Here is a 25576-nt window from a genome sequence, read left to right on the forward strand (position 1 = left end):
GTGTAAAGCCTCTGGGTCCATTCAATAGTGTACTTGTACAGAAGGAACATGTTCAAAGTCAAACCGTATGATGCCCCTGATAATGGAATGATTTTTCAAAATAAACGAAATTTCAAGGTTAATTTTACTTACCATACTTGATTTTTTTTATGAAGGTATTTCAATAAGTTGATCTTGAAATTATGCTACATGTGATGGTAAGTTTTTTAAATGTTCCTTTGGGTTTACTACTATAATTTATAACACAACTATCTACATATGTAGTTGATGTCGACTCCATGAATTTTTGATGATAACAAAACATTTCCATTCATTAATGTCTAACTATACTACTTAAGTGTGCAGGATAAAAATGTATGTCACGTAATAAAATAATCACTTCAAAGCAAACATCAAAACTCATCAGAATAAGGGGTCACAAAATGAATTACAAACAGAAGCCTCTTAGTCGGTTAACTAAAGGAATTAGTTAGTTAAAATCCAAAAGTGAAAATCCAAGGTGAAGGCAGTCAAATTTGTGAAGAACAATTCAAGAAGTCTTGGGTGACTAACATATCTCATGACTAATTAAAGGCAATGGAAGATTAGCATTAATAAGCTAAGAGAAGAATTAGTCAAACAAAGAAAAGTTGGTGAAGCTGGTTACTCTAGAAATAGTAAGCTCTTAATCGATTAAAGTCTTTCTTAACCGATTAACAGAGTAAAGCAGACTAGAAGACAGAGAAGACTTAACTGATTAAAAAGTATGGTTAGCCAGCTAAAAGCTCATTGTCAAAAAATTTGAATTTGAATGTCTGAAGACAAACTAATGACTAGAAAGGATTTTAAACTGTTTCCAACAATTTGAAGTTGTCAAACATCATCAGTGTTGATTTTTCAAGTACAAAAGACATCTCTAACGACTAAGAAGATTATGAGATGCTTCCAAGAACCAAAGAGAATTAAGAATTGCAAAAATCCTCTCACTCCTTCTTCTTATATTTCACTCAAATCTTTGTAATAGAATTTAGCACTTCATCTTGTATCATTCAGATCAAGTTAGTGATTATAGGTACATCTTCATATCTGTATTCGTTGATTACTTAGAATGTGCGAGGCACTCTAAGGGATTTGATCAAGCTTAGGATAGCTTGGTTGTCGTTTTAGGTTCTAACTTACCCTTAGAAAAGTTAGTTTAGACTTTGGTTGATCCCGAAAAAAATCATTGTTAAAGGTTGTGGCTGAGCCTGTGAAAAGCCATTGTAAAAACTTGGTGGAAGCTTGTGAATTTTACTGAATTTAATGAAGTAACTTAGAAATCTTAGATTAAGAGATCAAGGTAGTAGATATAGGTTAAAGGGATCGAACCACTATAAATCATTGTGTTTTGTTTACTTTCCTTTAACTCTTGACACTTAAATCATTCTTCCAACAAGCTTTAAACTTCTACTTTCAAATTACCTCCATTAGCTCTTAACTTAGAAAGAATTTTCTTATCATTCAGAAAGTGTTATTCACCTCCTTTAACATACTTTTTAGGACCAACAACTGATGCATTGCCCTGCAAAGTGACAATTGGAATAGTTCGGTTGATTTGAACTGTCAAGATTGATTAAAATTGAATTTTAATGCTTTTACTTCTCTTCAAATCATTATTCAAACTTATTATGTACTCATAATTAATGAAAATGCTAATTATCCTAAAAAATATACTATCTTGAAAAAGAAATAATTAATTATGGGATGCAAGGGCTTCAAACTGCTGCAGCTTTTAGGTTTGGGATTCAGGGCCCAAACAAGGTGTCCTTGTTGTTCCTTCCTTTATTTTACTTGGTACAACCTTTGAATTTATTGGTTTTCTTTTATTCTACCTATTCTATTTATTGGGTACTAGCCTTATTTGATTCAAATTCGACATGATCTAAGTTGGACAATTTGAATAATTAATTCAAAATGATCCAAATATGAATAATCAGTATAAATTTAATTCGATTAATTTTAACTTGAATCTAAGATAACTTAAATCCTAATGACTAATTCCTAATAATCTAAACCTGCATGATATAAATTTTAATAATTTAAAAGTCCAACTAAAATTTGTCGAATTTAAAATGAACCATATTAAATCTGAATTTGATCATTATTTTTGAGTCGTTGTCACCTCATGAAAAAAGTTAGATTTCTAAAGAAGTGTTTATGAAAGGTGCTTCATAATATGTATAAAAAAATTTACTCTGTAATTGAGGAAGTTTCTTTAACCTTTTGGCAAGTCTCTAAAAGGTTACCTTAATAATTGACTCTCAACTCTTAATGTGTTAAATTTTAGATGGGCATCTAAAGTGATAACAAATAGAGAGGCCTTTGCTATATTTATTTAAAATATAAAGAATTTAAGAGATGTGAGATTATCACCAATTTAATATTCTCCCTCCGTTCATGTGTACGTAGTACAGGCTTATCACATGCACGAGACAAATAGAAAAGAGACTAAAGGAAAGGCCAATAACAAACAAGGCAATGCCTTTTTTTAATATTGTATTGAATTTGTAAGACGAGCATTCAACCTTAAATCAATTAGTAATAAGTGATGATATTCTTGTTATATTATATACCCAACATACGCCTAATTTAATAGACTTGGGATTTCTTTTATCACCGCTTCAAGATTCTCCTTTATGCAAAAATCACAAATCTATCACACGACACGAATCAACGAAAAGGCCAGCGAATGAACTCTACTACTATGTTGAATTTTTAAGACTATATCCAACTTAAAACCAAAATACTCCTAATTTATCTAGTATAAATTTCTTTTATCATCAATCTAATACTCTGCTTCACATTTAAGGGCCACAGATCTATTACGTAACGTAAATCAACGAAGGAGAGTGACAGAGGAGCTAACAAATAGGAGTAGTGCCTACTTATATATATATATATACAAAAAGAAACAATTTTTTCTCTTAGAATAGTTCAATATGATCTATGTTTTCAGTTGGTTACAATTTGTCCTCATCTATTTTGTATTGTCTCTTTTTCTTTTTGGGCTCCCTAAACACTTTTCTTATCCCCAGATCAAATTTAAAATTTTAAAAAAAATTTATCCATACATCAAACTTAAAATCTAAAAAGAAAGGGCTCCCTAGACACTTTTCTTGTCCATAGATCAAAGTTAAAATCTTAAAATTCTTTTTAGTACATGAAAAGGAACAGGACATATGTGCCTTACAAGTTTTTTGGATCCTTTGGTTGGTTTGGCCATTTGCTTTGCCAGTAGATTGTGTGTCACGGTCCTAACAATCCTGTGAAATATTGTTTATTTTGGCCAACTAGCCTTACAATTTTGTCCCACAAAAGGCACCTTACAAGTTAAAGGTGGTGTGAACATATGTTCAATATCACTCTAGTACAAAGTCAATGTGGGAGTCATGGCTCCCCTCTTTAGAACCATAAAATCCTCTCTTACTCTCGATTGAGAGTTTTTTTTTTATGTGAGACTTTGTGGCTCTACTCGTTGGGGGCATTATCTCGACGATATAGTCATAGCGTGGATATTATGAATCCCACATTGTAGAGTTATAAGTCCCATATCAATGAAAAGTTGATTTCATGATCTTAGAGGGGAGTCATGAATCCCGCATCAACTATGTACTAAAGTGATACTAAGCATATAAGAGTTCACACCATTTTAACTTGTAAGATGTTTTGTGAGATAAAAACGTGAGTCCAATGGGTTAAAGCGGTGGACCGTATAACTAGCTAGAAAGGTGGACAGCATGGGTGTGCACAAAAGGAAAGTCTTAAAGTTTAATATAAATACGGTGATCATGTAGGAAAAAGGTTGGAATATATACAATTAGTTATTAATTTGAGTCTCTTATGAGACTAAAAAATATTAAATCACGAGAGGGATGTTCCAAAATTTTAATTTACAAGAGCTGTAATGGCTAATAGGTTTCTATGGAAATATAGTTTGAAAAGGAATATTAAATATATGGTTTAATTGAATTTGTACACCAAGAAGATTTTCCTTGTAGTTTCACACAAGAAATCTATAACTTTTTGCATAAATGGGAATATATTATACTCTTAACTAGTCATAAGCTGATAGGAAGATCCACTTTATACAGATTAATCAATGCGTCCAGTATGATCGAAACAAGATGTGCTAGATTACTATATATCATGATATGCTGCGCACGTATCAAACTTTACAATCCCCAAACCCTTTTCAATGTTTACAAACGCAGGTCTGGGATACCGGTGAATCTTTCAGCTTTGCTGCACTTCATGCAATCAACCGCACTCGAGGTCATATCCAGTGCTTTCAACTTCATTTCTAAACATATTAAAACAATTTAGCAAAATCAATAGAATACTCTTTTCCAGACATAAACTGCTTGCAGAGCATCTTAAACAAGGCATGCTCGACCAGTTATCTGACCAAAAATTGCCCTGTAATTGCAATGGTAGTGGGTAGTGGCTCCTAGCTGGCTAGCAGCTACCTTTCAAGTATTGAATTCCAAGAAACAATTGAAAAGTGTGTCATTTGCAGTCTAAAAATGGCAGATGTTTCAGTTTGAGGACTGCAGTCATGACTTATTTTAATGGATGTCAGGGATTTAGTGCATAAGCTCTAGAGATGTATTATGTTTTCTGTGATATAAAGAGGAAAAGTTTGGTTATGACTTAGAAGAAAAGCAACTTAACTTGTTGATGCATCCTTAGCAGCGGGTAACAATTTTGGTGGATGATAGTCTGATTGGTTCTGTTTACCACAATCTCGCATGAGACTCTTGTCCGTAGAATAATTACAATAAAGAAATCCAAAATCATGAAACAGAAGACAATTCAGTTTGAAAAATAAGGTGTTGTAATGAAAAGAGAATGCAAAAGCAACAAACCTTAGAATATGACACTAATGCTTCCATTTCATTGTATTTCTCTGCGCAGAGGTTTGAGTATTGAAGTGAGGGTGCTCAATTGCAAACTTGTCATGAGAAGCAACACAAAAAAGTAACTGATTGAACCCAAAAATGCACATTCAAAATGTACTCAAAATCATTAAAAGGCCGAAGCAGTCTGCATAGAACATCTGAGATAACATAGCATGTCAGCATTTCAACACAAAAACAAGAAATCATGAATCTTCTTTATGTTTGCTTCAACTCCCAAAACGTAGGACCATACATCTTGCGGTCAAAATGGAATGTTAACAGTACAGCTCTAGATGCTCATTTAACAGAGGTTATTACATGAGCTCTTTAACCAATGACTTCCATATCAGTAAGTTTCTTCTGAAAAAGGAGCTGTGAGACTAAATTCCCTCAATCACTTATATACAGAAAATAAATAAACTCACTCTGCAAGCACAGTCAGTTGCAACGTGCTAGCTAGTAGATTAATCCCACAGGATAGGGTTAACTAATTTCCTTGAAGAAACAAACATTTTGAGGAATGTGGACTAATTAGTCACATAGCCTTGATTCGAAAGACTAATCATCAAAGTTCAAGAATGAAGAATTGAAGATGAAAACCACTAAGCAACAAATTTTGCTTAGAGTTTAGGCAATGGTTAGTTGGCACAAATCAGCTTTGATGGCTAGCCTCAATTGAAAATGTTTGCCGGAAAACAAATTCAGTATGGCAATCAACGTGACAAAAACAAACCTTAAAGCTTAATTTAGCTAAAGATTACAAGCAAAGGAACCAGCACCAACACGTTTTAGTACTTCGAAGAGACGCTATCAACATTAATTACACGAACCCACATCAAGCTTCAACCTTAATATAGTCAGTCTTTAAACCTATAATAAAGAAAAAATAAAATTATATAAAATAGCAGAACAAACCCTAAGAAGATAAATCTTAACATATACAAAAACAGGTCTTGACAAATCAGAAGGTCTAATTAAGAAAGCAAATATAACAATTAAACGAAGAAAAGTTTTGGCTTTTTACCTTCAAAGGGAACTTAAACAAGGACAGACCAAGCCAGCCTGCAACCTCCGTAATAGTATCAAACGGGACAGTTCCCCTAGCCAAGTCCTCCAACATGTACACGACGTCGGACAACACCTCAACCCCATTAAGCTCCAGCTCTGCCTGCAAGTAAGACGAACCCCACGCCCTCAGGTGATCATGTTCCGACTTCACGTGCCCCAGCATCTTCCCTCTGTACCCAACGGCCATGTCCAAGCTGGTAAAGTCCATGGAATACACATCCGAATTCCTCACTTTCAAAGTAACCAACAAAGATATATCTAGCGCTATGATAGGTACGGTATGCATTTGCATGCGCTTTACATGCATCCTTACAATCTTTACTTCAGGTTGAGACGGCCAGAAAATGTACACCGAGGCAGCTAACAACACCAAGAAAGCCATGCGTAGTATCCGACAACCGCACCAACAGAGTGCCGGGCGGTAGTAGGGCAAAACTACGTAATTTTGATTGGCAGGTTGGGATGGTAAAGCAGTGAAGTAGTGGGATGGGGACGATGGTTCTTCCGGTGGTGATGTGGTTGTTCAAGTTTTGAGAAAACCATTGGCGTGTGAGAGAAATGTCAGGACTTAGGACTTAGGAGGAGTGTGTGTGTGTGTAAGGGAAGAGTGTATGTTTAGAGGAAGGTGGGTTTTTTGTTTGCTTACTCTTTATTGAGTTTGCTTTTGACTGTAGCAATCGTGAAATCTTTGTCTCTCTCTTTTGGGTCAAAAGAAGATATTTGGCTTCTGTCATGAGATAGGAAATAGTAATTAGAAACCATGTGAATGATTAGTTATGTATTGCAGCAAGGTAATTGGATGATTTTGGTGGCTGAATATTTAAGCAAGGAACTATTTCATTTTAAATATATATATAAAGCCTTTAATGTAGCTTCATCAGTCAATGTCTTTGTCCAGCTCTTTGATATGGTTGGTAGAACTTTCTTTTCCTTGTTGCTGCTTTTCTGAAAGAGCAACTGTACATAGGTACACAAAGTTTAATACCAACGCAAGCTGTAACTTAGCTTCATCTATCATTTAGCCCAAAACTTGGTTTAAACTTGCGATGAGATACAACAGGGCTCCACAAGTAGAAAATCTGTACAAAGATTTTTCCTTTTTCTAATTTTCCAATTTAAATGTTGTACTACAATTGCAAATATTTAATAGATCAACGACAAGACACTTAATTTATCCTAAATTGATATTTGATATTCTACTAAAAATGTGATTACTAGTAATATATGATTGCTAAAAAAATGACATTATAATCTTCGATAAACATGAAAAAGTGTTGATTAAAATCTAAAAAAAAATATTACATTATAATGTTTGGTATGAAAACGTTTTCTTGAGAATGTAATGTATGCAGAGTTAATTACAAAATTCAAATTTGACCTAACGTTGGAATCCCCACTCTTCCCTTGTGCCTCCAATATCTATTCCAAGAAAGAATTGAAACACATAACTCTGCCCCTTCATACTAATTAAAGGAACTATATACAATAAAAGAGTTGCCATTGGATGAGATTAAGGAAAAACCAATTCCAAAATGGAGGATTGGTGTATGATAACTCCTGTCCATAGTATTCGTCCTAGTGACTTCTCAATCCACTAGTATCAAGCAAAATCTTGAAAAACAAAGAAGCACAATATGCTGTAGTACCCTTACTTCTTCGGCAACGTCATCCCATCTTACTTGCCTTAAAAGCCAATTCCTATGTTCATAACATCAATGGCAAATTGTTAAAAAGCATCATTTTATTACAACTCCTCTGCCTAAACTTGAAACTACTAATTAACATTTAAAAAAAAATGATTACCTCGTCTATGTTCCATGCATCCCCGGAAAGTTCTATGCTGGGGGAAATCTCTCTTCTAGTGCCTTGAAATCGTACGTATAAACCAAGATGTCAAACGAACTTCAAATGCTAGCTTAAACACCAATGGTTAATGTATGACATTGCATGTATTCCAATAATTTTATATAGGCGCCTTGAAACAAAAGATACCTGCTACATATATCGCCTTTAATCATTAGATGTTCTAGCTAGAAACCAACAACAAGTTGCTTGCTGAGAAGAAAAAGAAAAGGTTAAACAAAGATTACATACTTTAACAATTTTATGAATGTGTGATAACAAAGGAAATAAAGATAATTATAGTTCATACCTCTGTTCAAACATCAATTTTGTTCAAACACTTTGAGGAAATCGTTCGAACTTAACAAAGAGCTGAAAAGCAAGCAAATAGCAGGAGAGAATTAGTTAAGCCAAAGATATAAATGTCATCGCTGTACCACTGTTTGACACATTTTTGCTAGAAAGCTGTGTGAAAAACTAGTTTTATATTAGCTGAAAATCTTCTTCACCTCTAAGATACAACCATGAGAAAAAAATATTTAATGGAGGAAAAATTAAATGTGCTGCAAAGGAGGGTGTAAGCCTATTATTACAGAAAAATGTAGATCCTTATCACATGTCGATTTTGGGAGTAATGTTTTCCGAAATAGGGAAATATTTAGACAAATGATTTGCCAATGTGCTGTAAATTGGACAGATGCTAATAAATAAAATATAAGAATACCTGTGTAGTGGTTGCAATTGCAATACTCCAAACTCTTCAAAAGAAGAGCAGTTTACTTGCATGCACAGACCATCAATTATAATGCTAGGGATGTGAGAGATATGGAGCCAATCCTCCCCTGTCTCCTTTCTGCAACGTTCTGAAACAAAAGGACTCTGGCTTATATCCAATTGCTCTAGGCTTGTATTCTGCAAAATGTACCATGGCAGTGCCCTTAACTTGGGGCAGGAATCAATTGTTAGAGAACAAAGGCGAGGCATAATACAAATATGATCTGCTCCTGCGCTAGTAAATGAGATCCAACAATCCCACTCTTCCATATTACGAAACTCGAGATGTTTTAAACTAGGAAAGGCAATAATAGATGATGAAGAAGATTCTGAAGATGGAGATAATGCTAATGTCCCTTCTCCTTCTACTCCTAAAAATTCAACTCCCACTTTTTCCACTCTTCTCATTTCCCCTATATAGAGTGATTCAAGGGATGGCAATTTTCCCAAAGGAGGCAAAAAGTTCAAATGACAGCAAAAACCCAGTGAAACATGCCTCAGCTTGGTCAAGCCCATCATCCAGTTGGGGAAACTGGTGGTGCTACTGTAGCCCCAAATCTCTAATTTTTCCAGGGAAAGAGGTGGTTGCAAAGCTTCAAGAAGTAATTCATCATCTCTTCTCGGCAACCTTTTTGACATTAACCCCTTGGAATTAGTAAAATCCAGTATCAAACCACGGAGGCCTTTCTTGTTTTGAAGCTCTGCTCTCTTAGCTTCAGTCACATCCCACACATCTCCCAATCCGCTTATCTTAAGATGTCCTTGAAGATGCATTAAGTTTCTAAGATCTCCAAGGGTAGATGCTTTGCCATTAATGCCACCATCCATTGCCACGAACACCCTTAGTGTCTGCAGGCATGTTAGTCTCCCAATCCCTTTTGGCATTGCCATCAAGCTCAAGTCAGTCTTCTCATTCTCAAGATGCCTCAAGTTGATTAGTTTTCCAATTCCACATGGCAATTCTTTAAGACTATTACACCATGTGAGGTTTAAGGTTTGTAAATTACATAACTCACACACTGATTCAGGTAATTTTTTCAATTTTCTATTATGTTTCAAGTCAAGGTATCTCAAATGAACCAATTTTCCTATTTGATCAGGAAGTTCTTTAATTGAATTTCCAAACATACTGTTGCTCAAATTTAATGTCCTTAGGCAATCCAATTGATCAAACAACTTGGGCAAAGATGTGCTCAGTGATGAAGTATCATGATTGCTAGAGTCAATAAAGAGGCTACGCAACTTTTTGAAATGGTTAATATTAGGGTCAGTTGGGATAGCTTCTTCACGGATCAAGGTCACATGACGAGCGTCTTCACAAAAAGCATCTACTCTTAACTCTTCAAAATCATCATTTACTAGTATCAAACATTCGGTTTTCGTTAAAAGTTGAACAAAATCATGTACTATAGCATGCATTTTGCATTCCATAATCCCACTATCAAGTTCAACCACCCTTTTAAAATCTTGCAAAAAAGAACGCATCATTAGCTCATCAAAATATTCCTCCCCAACAGTCTCCATCTCTTTGCACTGTGCTCCTTTCAGGTAACCTTGCGCCATCCACAACTTGATCAATTCATCTTTGTTTAAGATCTTTCCTTTTGGAAAAACAGCACAATATGAAATGCACTGTTTAAGAGCCATAGGTAACTCATAATAGCTCAAAAATAAGGGAGGGAAAAGATCTCGTTCAGCCTCTTCAAGGTTCAACATTTCGCAGTCCAAGACACTTTGCCATTGCTCTCTAGATCTTTTGAACCGCAACAGACCACCGAGAATCTTTGCAGCAAGTGGCAAGCCCTGACACTTTACTGCAATTTTCTTGCTGATATCTTCTAAATTTTCACACTCCTCTCTTGTCCTCCCATAGAATGCTCTATGGCTAAGTAATGACCAACATTCCTCTTGAGACAAGGTATGTAATGGAAATAAGTTTTCGGTTGTTGTTCCCATAATTATTGCAACTTTATTCTTCCGAGTGGTTATCAAAATTCTACTCCCCAGGGAGCAATACTTGAGGGAATTTTTCAATTGTTCCCATTTTGTTGCATCTTCAATCCACACATCATCCAACACAAGAAGTATTTTCTTCTCCAAAACATAACTACGAATTTGGCGCAAAATGTTATCCTTTCCAACCATATTTGGAGTTTCACCTTTAAATGCTTCGAGGATCTCTTTGGCAATCCTTATCTCATCAAAGGGATCTGAGACGCATATCCATATTCTCTTGTCAAAATGACATTCAACTTCATTGTGATTATAAACCAGTTGAGCAAGAGTGGTTTTTCCGATTCCACCCATCCCTACTATAGAAATGACATGGAGGCTCGACTCTCCTCCATTACTTTTCTCTCCGACCAACATGTTCACTAGAATTGTTGTCTCTTGAGACCTACCATAAACCTCTTCTTCATCTAAGAAAGAGGCAGTTATTTGCCTTTTGGGTTCTTCAACAGCCGTCTCTAACCCAAAATTATACCTATCTTTGTCAGTCGCTATACAATCAAGTCGTTCATTCAAGTCTCTTATCTTCCAAGCAATATTATAGAATATAATACTTTGAGAGGTAAAAGAAGAGATAGAATTGCGTATCTTCTTTAGCAAGGGGGCATTGTCGACGTCTTTTACTTGTTTCTCTATTTGTGATTTGAGTTTTGCAGTATTCCACTCATCCAACACATCATCAACATCATAGGCTACATCTTTGAGTTTCTTTAACCAATGTCTCACGTTGGCATCCTTCACCTGTTGAAGCTAAAGATAAGATATATAGTAACAAGGATAGATGTGCAACTTTGTACATTCCAATAATTTTAGTCTGAAATGGAATAATCGGACTATGTTGGGACTTAAACATTCTAATGAGAAGGCATCTTATCATATGTGATCATCATAAGGATTTTGTCCTCCAAGGATTACTTTACTTTCTTTGGGAATTAGTTTAGTAAGTTATCTAAAAGCTCCCAATTTTTAAGATTTCAAATCGGTTTTGGACTTGTCCTCAAATCTAACATTATTGTTTTTTGAAACCCTAGATTTATCCATGCCCAAGATTTCAAATTCAATAATTCTTTTAAAAAAAAAAAAAACAAATCTAGGGAACCTCCTAAAAAGGTCATCTGACATCGGAGGGAGATGATTAAATTAGATTTCAAAATCAAAGCTTTTTCTTTTATTGGTTTCTGCTTCTAGTGCGGAGATGGTAAATTGACGGAGGATAGGAAAAGTACTCATAAGGGCCCCATATTTGACAAAATAGAGGGTCCATGGACTACTTCGTACCTGTTTAGTTTCCGCATCTTGAAGAACTGACTTGATGTCCTCAAAATTGGAGGTCATTTTTTGGATTCCTTCTTCAAGACCCAGGGCCAGCCCAACGTTCTGTTTTATCTCTTCGGATATCAAGGAACCCAACTTCTCCAGCACTGCACAAACAATTGATTTGGCCATTGCTACTGTTTTTCTTCTGACTGGTTATTGCAGACCAAAAGCTAAGTAACCCAGAATCCACTCCAAACTGTTTTATAAAAGGAAGAGAAAAAAAACACTATGTTCTTGCTTGTAACGGTAGGAACTGGTGGTTTTTGTTTTCTTCTGGTGGAGGTGCAATGGGAATTACGAACCTCTTTTTCAATTTATTCCTGTTTAGGGTGGTTCTTTTCATGCACGCAATGTTGTCGAAATAATTAGCCTTCAAAATCAAGAATCCTCCCTTCCTGCGTTATGAAAGCATCGCTGACGAATAAAGGATAAAGCAGAAGACTCAGGACTTTTAGCTACTTTCCAGCAGGTTCTAGTGTCATAGCGTATTATCTTCTTAGCTATGAACATGCTTAGGCCTAACTTGTCTGTTTAAAGGTTAATGGAATTAATTGCTTTCTTTTGTGTTGGGCCCAGCCTGGCGCAACTTGATAATGCTTTGCTCGGAGTAGGCGCCTAATATCATCAAAGGCGAGTGCACGATTGTCTGCAAGACTCAGGGCAGAGTCCTTCTTGTCAGTCATATGAAGCGAAGAAGGTTTCTGAGCTCGGTTTTGAAATGATCGATCTGGATCGTAAAGGTCCAGTCCAGATTCTAAAAAAGAGTAACTATAGTCAAGGTCCCTGAGTGGGGTGGTTCCCAAGTAAAGACCAAACTGAGGCTCCCTGACGTACCGCACTCTGGTCTGGGGGCGTCTCCCACAGATCCCCATCCACTTTTCTAAGTGCATTCATCTACGTGTCATATGCACGCGTGTGAGTAATAGGAACATAATCCCGTATTTTATGGATTACGTAAGATTACAATATTTTATAATTAAGTTCGGATTACTATCCATCACGACTTCACTCCATCACAAACATGTTAAACTGCCCACTATTCGAATCAAATTACCTGTGATCATTTTTAATATTAAATTTTAATTTTATATAATATTTTGTTTATAAATTTTTTATAATTAATATAATACTTTAAAATTTATTTTTTATAAACTAATTATAATTTATTAATTCAATTTTTATTAATAATATATCAAAATTAATTTGATCATATATTTAACTGATAGTGTCTAACATAATCTGATACCATTTCAAATAGTAATTTAAAATGTTAATGGAGTATTTATGAATCGCAAGTATATACCTATTAAATAATATATTCGAGTTAAAATATTTTAAAAATAACAAATACTTTGCTCGTTAACATGCTTAATGTGTGTCTTTGAAAGCTAAAAAACCATCAATTCGTTTTCTTAACAATGACATCCATAGGGTCAAAAACCAAGGCTTCCGTCCTATATTATATGCTTTCAATTTAAGGTTATTTTCACTCCCAAATCAAGTTGTGTAACTTCAATAACAAAGTTCACACTTAGTTGTTTTTTTTTTTATTGTTTTTACATAATTAACATTTTGTGACTTAGATTCATTCTCAATATAGATTGCACCATTAATTTAATTAAAAAAAGTATGAACGTATATCTTTAAATTTAAATTCATTTTTTGAACAGAAGATAATTTAATAATTTTGATCTTAACTTTTTTAAAATCGAAATTGAACCACTATCCAATGTGTTATGGAGAAACTCGGAAATCACCAGTGCCTAAGTATAATATATCTAATATATTTTCAAGAGTTACATGAGCAAAATTATTATTATTATTAGTATTATTTGGTGAAGGTTGAATATATAGACATAGGCGTGACATGTTGATATAGATCAAACATGTAACAATAGAAAAGTTTAATGGGTCCCACTACATATCCTAGAAACTCTTGATCCAGTGGAGACTTCTTGAAGCTAGCAGTGCAACAAAGAATGGAAATTGGATTTAACTACCAGTCAAAGTTGCTGATCAAACTATTAACACAAACAAATACAAACTCTCTAACCTACCATTCTCATCCAATGTTTCTTGCCAAAAAAATACATGGTTTTGCTTCCTTTTGTTTTTTCAACTGTTTAGACTAAAACTTTCCTTCCCTTTCTTTGTGTTTTCCAGGAAAGTTGATATCTATCAACTTTTGCAATTGATCTGAAGTGTACAATGGCAAGACCTGGTAACAAGATCATACAAGCCAAGCTGGTGGGTATGTCTTACCCTTCTCTTTTTATTTGTTTCTTATATTTCATAATGGGGTCAACCTGCTATTGGTTTTTCTTTTCTTGCTGATCAGATGCATGTCTTCTTGATCTCCTTGGCCGGAGTGTGGTGTTTCTTTGTTTTTTTTCCTTGCTTTTAGTCCCTGAAAGTCGCACAAATAAGCTGCGTATGCGAATTTTAGTGATTGATTCAGAAAAGAATGATATTAGATGATACTGTAAGCTTGTAAATGTTAAGACAGATTGGACTGGAGACTGTAGTAGGTTATGATCTTAGGCCTTATCAAAGTGTGCTGCATTTTGTAGTATTGCCTCTGAAGATGGTCTATGCCAAGCATGACTTTGTAGATTTGTTCCCAAAATATTTTGCAGCAAATTGGGATGCTTCATGCAGATTGAAAGTTACAATTTTAGAACCAGGCCATTGAAGTGCATTCACCCATTCACTGAACCCATAAAGATTAAAATGGACATAAATGGAAAACCTCATTGGATTAATGATCTTTGCAACGAATTGCATATCCAGGGAGAATCTCAGTGAGGAGATAAATTTCACGGATTTGCCTTGCAGGTGCTTCTAGGGGACATGGGAACCGGCAAAACCAGCTTGGTACTAAGATTTGTCAAAGGCCAGTTTTTTGATCACCAGGTCCTTGTTCTTCTCTTCTTTATGCTATATATTTTGTCTCCTCAATATGTATCATTGTAGTTAAGGGACTTAAATTTTGTTTACATTTAGGAGCCAACAATCGGAGCAGCCTTTTTCACTCAGATATTATCAGTAACTGAAGCCACCGTAAAGTTTGACATTTGGGATACAGCCGGACAAGAACGATACCATAGTTTAGCTCCTATGTATTATCGAGGTGCAGCGGCGGCTGTTGTTGTATATGACATCTCAAGCACGGTAATTGCTTATTGATTTTTATGCAATTCCATGCATTTTGTTAAAATAGCATGGTTGGATTAAGTAATGATATTGATTATATCAGGAATGCCGCTGTAAATCAAATTGAAGTTCTTCTCAACCACATCGCTAATTAAAAGTGTTTCCTGCATAAGTCATTAAAAACTATCTGTTGCAACTGATGGGAATTTGATTGAATCAATCATGGCAACTTGATGAGACTGTGAGTCCTAGGTTTCTTCTTATTTTTCATATTGACAACAAGGAAAGGTAGCAAAAATGAAACATATCAACCATCTTAACTAGAAGAGGTAGAATGTGATGAGAAATTATTCGCTTATTGTAAACGAATTCAACATGCTCAAGCCACTCTCCTCCCCCGCCTGCCCTTTCCTTCCACCATTTTTTTCTGCCAGATTTCTCGCACTTGGTTAGATATTTGTTTTCAGAACCCTCAATGTTCATCTCTTTCTCTCTCTAATGGAATGCATCGTTTCTTTGCAAAGTTCTTGAATAAGCTTGTTGCTGCAGCAATGCAATATGTTGTTGTGTAATGTAAAATCAAGTATATGGCCTGTTTAGGTAGCCCGGGGCTGCTGGGAAAGTGATTGGCACATGGCCATTTCAATAGAATGGAATATTATTGCAAAGCCATCTTGTTGACTTCTGAAATATATATTTGAGTGACATATCTCTGGGTTTTTGTTTTCCCTTTTCAGGATACCTTTGTACGAGCTAAGAAATGGGTTCAAGAACTGCAAAGACAAGGTGAGAACGTCAAATTTGAAAGAAATGATTTTTTTAATTGGCAAAACTGTATATTCTTACTGAATTATGTGATTGTATAAACTGATGATACCTTTCTATTCAGTTCTAGTTGTTAAATGCATTTCCTCCAGGTCCTCTTTAAAAAGAAAAAGGAAGCTACTAGATTTCTTTCCCTCCTGAAATATATTTTATTCTCGAGGGACTGGTATGGAAGTCTGAGATTCTGTTGCTATTTCTGCTGCACAAGTATGACATGACTTAGCTGTAAGATTTAATTTTAGTGCCTTAATAACTACATTTGGTTTCTACTTGTATATGTCATATGCAAAATAGAACAATGTAGTTTGCATCGTCATGATTGTCTGCTTTCCATCATAAACTGAACAGCTTGATGCTGATTAAGTATCTTTTAGTTTAAAAGACACAGATTGTATCTACTCTGACAGACTCCAAATTTCTGAGTCTATATATTTACTCTATGATAATGATTTCAATCTATGCTATATCTACTGCGTGACCTCCATAGATATTACTCAAGCCTACAATGGTTTTTGGTTATGGAGATTGTTTAGCTATAAATCCAACACTAATTATCCTAACGTGATCTTACGATCTCTAAGGAAATCCAAATTTAGTGATGGCACTGGTGGCAAACAAGTCAGACTTGGACTCAAAGAGAGAGGTTGAAAATGAGGTATTTTCAACACGCTTTCCTTTCTATTTTGGGAGTAGCACACACACACACACACACATATATATACAACTGTTCTTAATGCTTAGATGCTCATCCAACTAGCAATTTTCATACCAGGCTAAATACACTACCTCAGTGACTGGAGATTCTTTCTAAACAAATTCCCATCATAGTGCTCCACAAAGATGACCTCTGTCCATATTTATGCTATCTATATGAACCCAGAATCAAAAATAACTTTGTTTTGATAATAGTCATCACCTTTGTAATCTTAGTATTCTTTATCTGAATTTACTAAGGACACACTTCAGTTCATTTTTCCTTCACTTTTATTAATTTGCAGGATGGAGAACACTTTGCTCAAGAAAATGGAATGTTTTTCATAGAAACATCTGCAAAGAGTGCACAGAATGTCAATGAGCTGTTCTACGAAATAGGTATTTGTCTTTCACCTTATTCAGAGTAGATGGAAACAAAGCCATTGCATTGGTGCCAATGCATGAGACCAGCTTCATCTTGTATCAACTACAAATTGTGTAAACAGCATAAATAAATAATTGATGGATGTTGTCTGATGTAATAACTGAAGAACTTTTAACCGCTAGCCATCTGGTTCCTTTGTTGATTTATAGTGTGCTCAGTCAGTTAGGCATTCTCCTGTACCTACATGGAAACACTAGCCTAAGCATGAGCAAGCATGCTTCCCTTATGCTCCAGACATCTTGCAAACTTTGATAATTTGCACTTTTTCTATGTGCAGCAAAGAGGTTGGCAAGAGCTTGCCCTCCAAAGCCATCAGGGATAAATCTAAACAATGAAAGACAGGTGAGAAGAGGGAAGCTATTTTGTTGCTTAGGTTGAAAGTCATGCCATCATCTCAAGAGTCCTGGTATAACCTATTGATCTCAACCCTGTGGAGTACTTTTGAGCCAGACCACTCCTCCCAGAGTTGTAAGCTACTTCTTATTTCAAATGCTGGATAGCTGATTCTGAGTTTTTCTGTAAATTACTACAATAATTGTAAATAGATTGCTCAAAGGCTATCAAAAATTACTGTAATTGACTAAATACTGGAACAAGGTATACTGCTTCGAAATTTGTGATTCTTATGAAGTTCTTTCTATGCATGCTGTTGGCTACAAATTTCAAGAATAACCACAAGGGCTGATACTATCATACCCAGTTTCTTCTTTACCTCACGGAATGACATGCAATTTCACCTGCTTAATGTTGTTGATTTTAGGGGGGAAAAGGGGTGATTGATCAGTGATCACTCCACCGGTGGCTGTTAAGTACAAATATAGGTGATAAAATTTCACATAGGAGTAAAACAATAACACAATCATATGAAGGTAGGAGACAACCATCATCAGGCAAGCCCTAGTGCACAGCTCCGGGCACCTACCATTTCCACCACGACAGACATTGAAACCGCAATCCTTTTGTGACACTGCTGTCTCCAATTAATTCAACCACCTGCCAAACAACTGATGGAGAAGAGCAATTCTTTAATTTTTAATTTCTCTTCTTCCCTGAGGATGTGGCTTTATGTGAGAGAGACTGCAGAGGTGCAATGGGTGCATGTAGGAAACAGGGGTTGGGACCGGGGAGTAAGAGATCAAACACAAATGAGAAGCATGAAGGAAAATGAACAGAAGCTCACCAGGAGGGAGCTAGAAGACAAGCTCACAGAAGAGAAGCAAGATGAGGCCACAGTTGGGGCAGAAAAGGTTCAGAGACGCAATATCTGGATGGACAATAGGAAACAATTCATGATTGCATGCAGAGGGCAGGATGATTATTTAAATTTCAAAAGAGGCTGCTCCACCTTCTATCTGGGAGCTAATCTATTATAAAAAATTTCCTTTTCGAAGCAATACTGATGGATTAGCATGGCGCCAAGTTGCCCTATTGTTGATCAATGAAGAATCCGTTTCATTCTCCACCTAACTAGGAAAAGAATAAGGTTTTGAAACGACAGAGAAATGTGACCTTATCCAATTCATCACAACGTAACACTTATGATAAGAGTGAACTTATGACATCTATTGTATTAAAAATCATACCAAAGTAATGACTATATATACCTTTTAGACTTTTACCTATACCTTTCTGTTGGACGTGTTTATCTATATAAAGCACATAAAATTACATTATACACAAAAGGAAAATACATAAACATCCAACCACTTCTATGGGCTATAACTTGGATTCTTTGAGTGTGATATGGACCTTAACTCTCCATACAGTTTTGAACAAGCCTTCGCAATCCCTGCCATTGCGTTGAAGAGCTCCGGCAAGCGAGTTTTTAGACTCACCATAGACTTCTCCCTCACCTGAATGCATAACCTCTGATAGGCCTCTTTTTCTTCTTCCCACCTCTTCTTCACTGCTTCCACCATAACCTGTCTTTCAGTAACAGCCTCATTGTTAGGGTTGTCTTCTGTCCTCTCTGGATCCAACTCCTCTGGTGTTCTTCGCTGCATATACTTATGGTACCAGTCTTTAAATTGTCGTTCTTTCCTCTGAAGCTCCTTTTCAGATTCCTCGCATTTTTCCTTCAGCTTCATTTCATCTAATTGATGCTGCATAATAGTATCTATCACATGAGCAAAGTTATTAATGGCACTTCTCGCAATCTCATCTGGAAGTTTCTCAAGCTGGTTTTGCCAAGCAGTGAGGAGCCCTAGAATAGGGGGAGTTTCAACCCTCGGAGGGGAAGAAACCTTCTCCTTCAGACTACTTTCAATGGGAACAAGATTTAGCCTTAACCAATTGTTCAGGGCTATTATGTACCCTTTCTGGTGGTCTACAAGCTTGCAAAACTGCATGTGCCAATCCTGCACAATTGCTAACAGCTGGATGGTGCGCTCATGGTGGTGCTCACTCGTTTCCTTCGGGGATTGAGAGAGGTCCAGATCTTTCAGGACTGTCACAATCCTAAATTGGCTATCATGTTGAACTTTCATGGTTTCCCACATTGTCGCCATCCTGCAATTGACATGCATCACAGCACATATCATCCAAGCTTCGAACAAAAAAACAAAATTCAATGGCTTCATCATCTGTTAAAGCATCTTAGACACATTTAACCTTTACACAATACTAAACAAACACACTAAATTGATCACAAGATTTAAGATTTAAGTTCCTACGAAAAAAAAAAAAAAAGAGGACAAAAGTGCAAAAGATTGTGTAGGTTATACATATGTATGATTAAATGTTACTACCCCATATATACAAAAAAAGAAATGGCCTAGGAAAAAAATGGACTGCTGAGCCATTCAGATCTTTTCTTGGATCAAGTCATGGGCCTTTTTCCCAGGAAGTCTAGTATAAAGTTTAAAAATAAGCTGCAACTTACCCATCAACAAGTTGAACAAGTTTCGGATATAGCTGATCATCTCGTAAACGATTTATCTCTGAAACTGTTGAATCCATGGATTGCATGTCGACAATATATCTAGTATGTAGATGACTTACTGCTGCTTTTGCCTTTTCAAGTGCTTCAGGGTTACCTCGTTTCTTTAGTTTGTTTAGAGTGGCAACCTTCCTTTGGTACTCAAACTTCATAAGTTCACCTGCCTATCCATCAACAATCAAACCCAAAGAAGATCAAAGAAGTGCTTAGTTGTAACTAAATCAAACAAAAGCACGTAAACTGCAGTCCTTTAGAAAGGTGAACAAACGTGCTGCTATCCGTCAACGACAACATTACTTTTTAAACAATCCAACTCAGTATCTGACACTAGCACATGCCAAAACAAGGAGCTAAGCCTATTGCTAATTGACAGAATAAGATATGTGTATTCATAAAAGCAAAACAGACATTGCATTAAAGAACATCAGGAATTAAATAGAGCAGCAATTTAGTATCTATTTGATTAGTAACACTATCTTGAACATAAATAAGCACCAGAAAAACATTTTCTTTCCCATATTCAGGGCTGCTACATGGTATTTCTAGCAGAACAAAATAAAATTAGAAAGGCCTTGCCCTCCATATGACCTCTTTATAGACATCTTGGATATGATACCTCATAGTCTCTTACCCTCTTGCTAGTGTTCTAGTATACAATGCCTACAACACAATTTAATTATTCAAAATATAGCATGTCAACATAGATCATGTTCTCTAGAATAATCACAGCTTAGGACTTGATTGACAGGTAAAGGTGAGATTTCCTTGGGATGCTATGACCTACTAGCCAAATTGGACAATGAGTTTGTATATAAGCTACTGAACTAAGATGACAAGTGGTCTTCTTTTTTCTATTTATGCTGTGCTCAGAACAGGAAGAATACATTTACATCCCTCTATTTATCTACTACAAGAAGGTTTGCACTTGGAATTATTTTTCAGATTAAACATGATGGGTGGTTCAACATACAAGGAACAAATTAGCTCTACATCAAATACACCAAACCTAAAATGACTCACAAGTTTGTTGCTTCATGTGTAGTTATAGATTACTGATGGTCCCAGTCTATGCAAGCATGCATGTGTACAAATGATCCATAAAAAAGGAACTTGCAGCAGAGCAATCACAAGCTGATGTGATAAAAAGTCTAAAATATTGTTCAAAGGGCAAGTACCAGCAAGAACCTATGCAAAACTAAAAGGTCTCTCTCTCACCTTGTATTCAACAACTATTCAGGACAAGGTAACTACAAATACAGGCCCTTCAATCTTGAAGGTTCAATCATGCAATAAGGAATAACATTAGCATTATAAAAGAATTCAATGATTATGCCAGTTTAATTTGTCACGAAGAAGGTATCATATCATTGAGCATTTTAAAACAGATGTCTTATACTATTAAAATATGCCACAAAATAGTGGTCAATCAATAGAAAATCAAAAATGAATAACAGAACAAATGGCAGAAGAATGAAGAGAAAGAAACTCTTTAATATACCTTCACTTCATCATAAAGCTTTTTTTCCCATGCAAGCAATTTATCCAACACAGTGGCATGAGTCTCATTCTCCTCCGAATCAAAATCATCCTTCACATTATCCACATTGTCTGATTTTAATCCTCTAAATGAGCGATTCCAAGTAATAACACGCATCACTCTTGCAGAGTGATCAATATGTCCTGCAAAGCATAAATTAAGATAATATAACACTTGTTTAAGCTACATCATATGAATAAAATGATCAAATTGTTCCATTATGTATTCAAAATGAACAGGTCAAAAGAAGGAAGAAAAAAGAGCACAAAGGTCAAACTGTTAATTCTTCATCTATAAGATCCTCCATAGCTGATCTCCAGTTAATAGTTAAATGTTTATTTATATCTTTACAAACAGTTACAATAACACAACTGGAAAATGTCAGCCATTTAGGGTCTATTTAGTAACTGAAAAATAACTTGCTGAGGGAAAATTTTTTGTGTGTAAAACATTTTATTGGAAAATCTAATGTTTTCTGTTGTTTGGATATACAAATGAAAATATTTTCTGTCATTTGCTTAAATTACCAAAAATATTCTGTTGTTTAAATCATTACTAACTAAACCCAACATCAATAATACTAAAATCATGTTTAAGTTTTAAAACCTATCTTCAAAATGGATTATTCATTTATAATCTTGACCTCAAAGAAGTCATCATAACATTTTTCATTATCATAAGAAATTTTCATGAATTTTTAAAATTAAACAAAACCCATAAATCATCTATTAGGTATAAAATCAATGATTTTTCCATTCAAGCAAAGTTAATGACAATTAATTGGAACATCAAACTAATCCAAAACCCAACTCAAGCTAATTAGAGCATCAAATTAATCATATAAATTTATATAAATGAAGTCAAGGAATCCCCAAACAAATTAACTCAACACCAAACAAATCTGAACATAACAGGTTGTGCAAAAAAACCCATACTTATTTAGTTGGAACATGTTCTGGTTGGGTAAAGCAGAGATGGAGCAACACAATAAGATAGTTGGGTATGGCATAAACTCGTCGGCAACGTTGCTGCTATTGTGATATGGCCCTTCAGCAGTGGTTAAACATGCTGGCTACTACTTTGGTAGAGGAAATGGTGGCTGATATTTGTTATAGCTTGCATTAAAAGAGGCTGGCACTCAAAGGGGAAAATAGAGATTTGAGTTGAGCTTGAATTGATTTGAATAAGGAAACAGAAAGGAGTAAAAGATCTTGGAGTTTGGGGATGGAATAAAGGCTACAGAGGTAGCTCAAGTTACTACTGTTGGCTGCCGTTCATGGGTTGCCAGAGTTGAGTAATGGGGTCAACTGGGTTAAGATGGGGTGAGGAAGTCAAGGTAAGGAAAGCCAAGGAAGGGGAGGGGAGGGTGAGTTTCAGGAAATTGCCATTACGCCCTGCAAGAGCGGAAGACAATTTCCTTCGGTCAACGGGTTTAATCTCATTGACCTGAAAATATTTTACAACAAACTTTACATTTTCTGTCTTCCAAACATGAAAAAATGCTGAAAAACTTTTCCAGAAAACATTTTCATGCGTTCAAAATGGACCCTTAATGAAAACAAGAGCTCTACAAAGTGAAGCAAAAACTTCTACCAACCCAAATTGTGTTTCACTTAACCAAAATTGATTGAAGTTTTCAATAAAGATTAAAGTTTAAACTACTGATTTGCAGTGAATAAATCTGACCCTGAACCCTCTAGGTCTATGCTTCATGCAAGATCCATCACCATCCTGAATCCAAATCTTCTCACTCTAATAACTTAAAATTTTCAAGATTATGAAAACCCAAATTTACTTATCACCATAATAGACTCATCTTCTTTGCAAATCCAAGCAACATTCAAATCCAATCTCAGAAATTTTATGCTGATACCCAACGTTATGCGGTTCAAAACATACTGAAAAGTCACTAGGATTCTACTAATTTATGTAAGAAAGATCCAACAATCCAAATCCAAATCTTAAAAATTCCGTACTGATGCTCAATTTCATAATACAAAAGTGAAACCCATTACCTCGATTATCAGCAAAATTAGAGTGATAATGCAACCTAGTAGCCTCCAACATCTTCGAAACCTCATGAGCACTTTCTGACGCCTTCAGGAAATGATCATCAAGCTCTGCAAATACCTGCAACAAATTAAAACTACCTTTCACCAACCTCTTCTCCCCTGAACTACCAACCCCGACTTTCCCAACCTTCTTAGTTCCCTTCCCTACCCCAGCCATAGCCGCTACCGGCTTCTCCGCCTCCATTGCTGTCTTCTGTCCCCTGTCCACGACCACCTCCTCATCCCTCCTCTTCTCCTCCGCCTCCATTGCCTTCGGGATTTCCTCAAAAACCTTCCGTTCCACCTCCCTATCCTCCACCGTCGTTTCTTCCACCTCCCCTAAACTCGGTCCAGGAACACTATCTTCCGTGGGAAAGAAGTAATAGTAAGTCGAATCCTGGGAGGGCTGCGATTGCATTGCACGCGCCTGCACCGTCGTCGACGTCACCCTTTCTTCCACCTCCTCCGCTTCTTCCACCACTTCCCTCCTACTCCTACCACCACTCCCACTTCCCCTATAACCCGATCTTCGCTTCACCAACCTATCATTACCTTCCACGTCATCATCCTCCTCTTCATCTTCCAAAATCGTGCCTGTCGACGTTTCCCTTTGCTTCCCTTTCAACGGCATCTGTATAGGCATACTAGCCGACCGTTGAATCGGAACCCCCGGATCACCGGAGAGGTTCCCGGGAGGCGGAGGCGGCCGAAGGAGTGTGTCGACCAAAGGCAGTTGTGGCGGCGGAGGCCCCACCACCGACGGCCCAGAGTGAGAAGAGAGGTTGGGATTCTGGACCTCGCCGTGGGCGTAGTCGCTTAAGGCGGCGCCGGTGTTTTTCAAGGACATGGCATAGGCGGAGTGGGCGGCGGCGAAGGCGTTTCGCGCAGCAACAGCTTCTTTCATGAATTGCTTCCGCTCTTTGCAGCGGGTAACCGCTTCTTCGTTCTCGATCTTGGATTGCGAACAACCCATCTCTCCCCCAGAATTTCCAAAATAAAAATTTAGCAAAATTTGGAAATTAAAAAAATGGAGTAATTGAATTATTTTGGTGGTTTGGTTGGAAGAGAGAGCTTTTGCTGGGTTTACTGGCGTGGCGGATTGAGGGAGAAGAAAGTGGTTTTGTCTGGGAGCGGATGAAACGGTGTCGTCTCTTTGCTCTGGGGACAACAGTGTGGGGATTGGCTGTGGAGACAGTAACTAGAAATGTAGGTGGGGCATCGGGCAGGGTTTTCAGTATTTTGGATCAACAAATGGAATAAATTAAAAGAATAATTAATTAATGGTGAATAATAATAAGGTTAAAAGATCATAAGGGTATCAACTATCAAATAATTATGAGATCAGAAAACAAGGGTCGGGTCGGGTAAGGGGGGGGGGGGGGGGGGGGCGGTGGTTCTTATTGATTCATTTCTTTACAAGTACTTGTTTGATATCTCGTGTTTTATTCGTGAATTTATGTTGAAATTTTAAGTGGTTGATATTAGGATTAGTTAATTCAATTAAATACGACATGCATACCATATAAAAAAAGGATTTTATAATCAATACGCAATTTTATTTTAAAATTTTAGAGAATAGCACTTTAAATAAAAAACATATATACGCATTTAATTTCACCTTAAACTTTGTATTTGTTGGCCAAAACCATTACTAATAATAATTATGATTTGATAAATGCAAAGGCCGTTGCAGTGGGATTGAGTAAGAAAGCAACAGTGACAGACAGAGATCGTGTAAGGGAATCGTTACTTTAGTTAACGACACTTGTGTCCGCAACGTTCCACGATGGTTGCTTGGATAGTGTTTGCTTTACGCCCATAATATGCTTGCACAAAGCCAAGACACAGACACAGACACAGACACAGTTTTGGTTTTGCAATTTGCGACTCAGAATCACAAGAGAGAAGCGAATAGAAAAGAAAAGAAAAATGGGGAGTCTTTGTTTCTTTCTACTACTATTGTTTTTCCACTTTTCCAGCCTGTTTTTGTTTTGTTCGTTTCAGAAA

At 36.3% G+C, this 25576-nt stretch overlaps 4 protein-coding genes across 12 annotated transcripts; 1 reads left to right on the forward strand and 3 right to left on the reverse strand.

Moving 5' to 3' along the window:
- On the reverse strand, nucleotides 3983-6721 carry LOC18595914. Of its 7 annotated transcripts, none has more exons than XR_001928300.1 (4): nucleotides 5941-6721; nucleotides 4884-4969; nucleotides 4690-4747; nucleotides 3983-4318 (listed from the first exon to the last, which is right to left on the reverse strand). XR_001928300.1 is itself a non-coding variant. In XM_007024076.2 (3 exons), exons 1-2 carry the CDS (start codon nucleotides 6364-6366, stop codon nucleotides 4898-4900), a joined length of 498 nt encoding a protein of 165 aa, XP_007024138.1. In that variant the 5' UTR covers nucleotides 6367-6721; the 3' UTR covers nucleotides 3983-4318; nucleotides 4884-4897. The 7 variants fall into 7 exon arrangements, 4 of the variants coding, with proteins under 4 accessions (XP_007024138.1, XP_017978128.1, XP_017978127.1 ...); XR_001928298.1 differs by having other exon boundaries at nucleotides 4884-5074; XR_001928299.1 differs by having other exon boundaries at nucleotides 4690-4774; nucleotides 4884-5074.
- LOC18595915 (putative disease resistance protein RGA3) lies at nucleotides 7238-12734 on the reverse strand. 3 transcript variants are annotated; one of them, XM_007024079.2, is made up of 6 exons: nucleotides 11889-12734; nucleotides 8551-11351; nucleotides 8137-8198; nucleotides 7977-8039; nucleotides 7788-7849; nucleotides 7238-7682 (listed from the first exon to the last, which is right to left on the reverse strand). In XM_007024079.2, exons 1-3 carry the CDS (start codon nucleotides 12054-12056, stop codon nucleotides 8150-8152), a joined length of 3018 nt encoding a protein of 1005 aa, XP_007024141.2. In that variant the 5' UTR covers nucleotides 12057-12734; the 3' UTR covers nucleotides 7238-7682; nucleotides 7788-7849; nucleotides 7977-8039; nucleotides 8137-8149. The 3 variants fall into 3 exon arrangements, with proteins under 3 accessions (XP_007024141.2, XP_007024142.2, XP_007024143.2); XM_007024080.2 differs by having other exon boundaries at nucleotides 7788-8039; XM_007024081.2 differs by lacking the exon at nucleotides 7977-8039 and having other exon boundaries at nucleotides 7788-7976; nucleotides 11889-12731.
- LOC18595916 (ras-related protein RHN1) lies at nucleotides 13874-17706 on the forward strand. Its single transcript, XM_018123379.1, has 7 exons — nucleotides 13874-14174; nucleotides 14763-14840; nucleotides 14931-15098; nucleotides 15818-15866; nucleotides 16487-16560; nucleotides 16904-16997; nucleotides 17321-17706. Exons 1-7 carry the CDS (start codon nucleotides 14136-14138, stop codon nucleotides 17419-17421), a joined length of 603 nt encoding a protein of 200 aa, XP_017978868.1. The 5' UTR covers nucleotides 13874-14135; the 3' UTR covers nucleotides 17422-17706.
- Nucleotides 18562-24793, reverse strand: LOC18595917. The gene is made up of 4 exons (XM_018123378.1): nucleotides 23534-24793; nucleotides 21480-21661; nucleotides 19925-20145; nucleotides 18562-19551 (listed from the first exon to the last, which is right to left on the reverse strand). The coding sequence occupies exons 1-4, from the start codon at nucleotides 24540-24542 to the stop codon at nucleotides 18753-18755; spliced, it is 2211 nt and encodes a 736-aa protein (XP_017978867.1). The 5' UTR covers nucleotides 24543-24793; the 3' UTR covers nucleotides 18562-18752.

This window comes from Theobroma cacao, chromosome 6 (genome assembly GCF_000208745.1).
Source record: "Theobroma cacao cultivar B97-61/B2 chromosome 6, Criollo_cocoa_genome_V2, whole genome shotgun sequence".
Taxonomy (NCBI): Eukaryota; Viridiplantae; Streptophyta; class Magnoliopsida; order Malvales; family Malvaceae; genus Theobroma; species Theobroma cacao.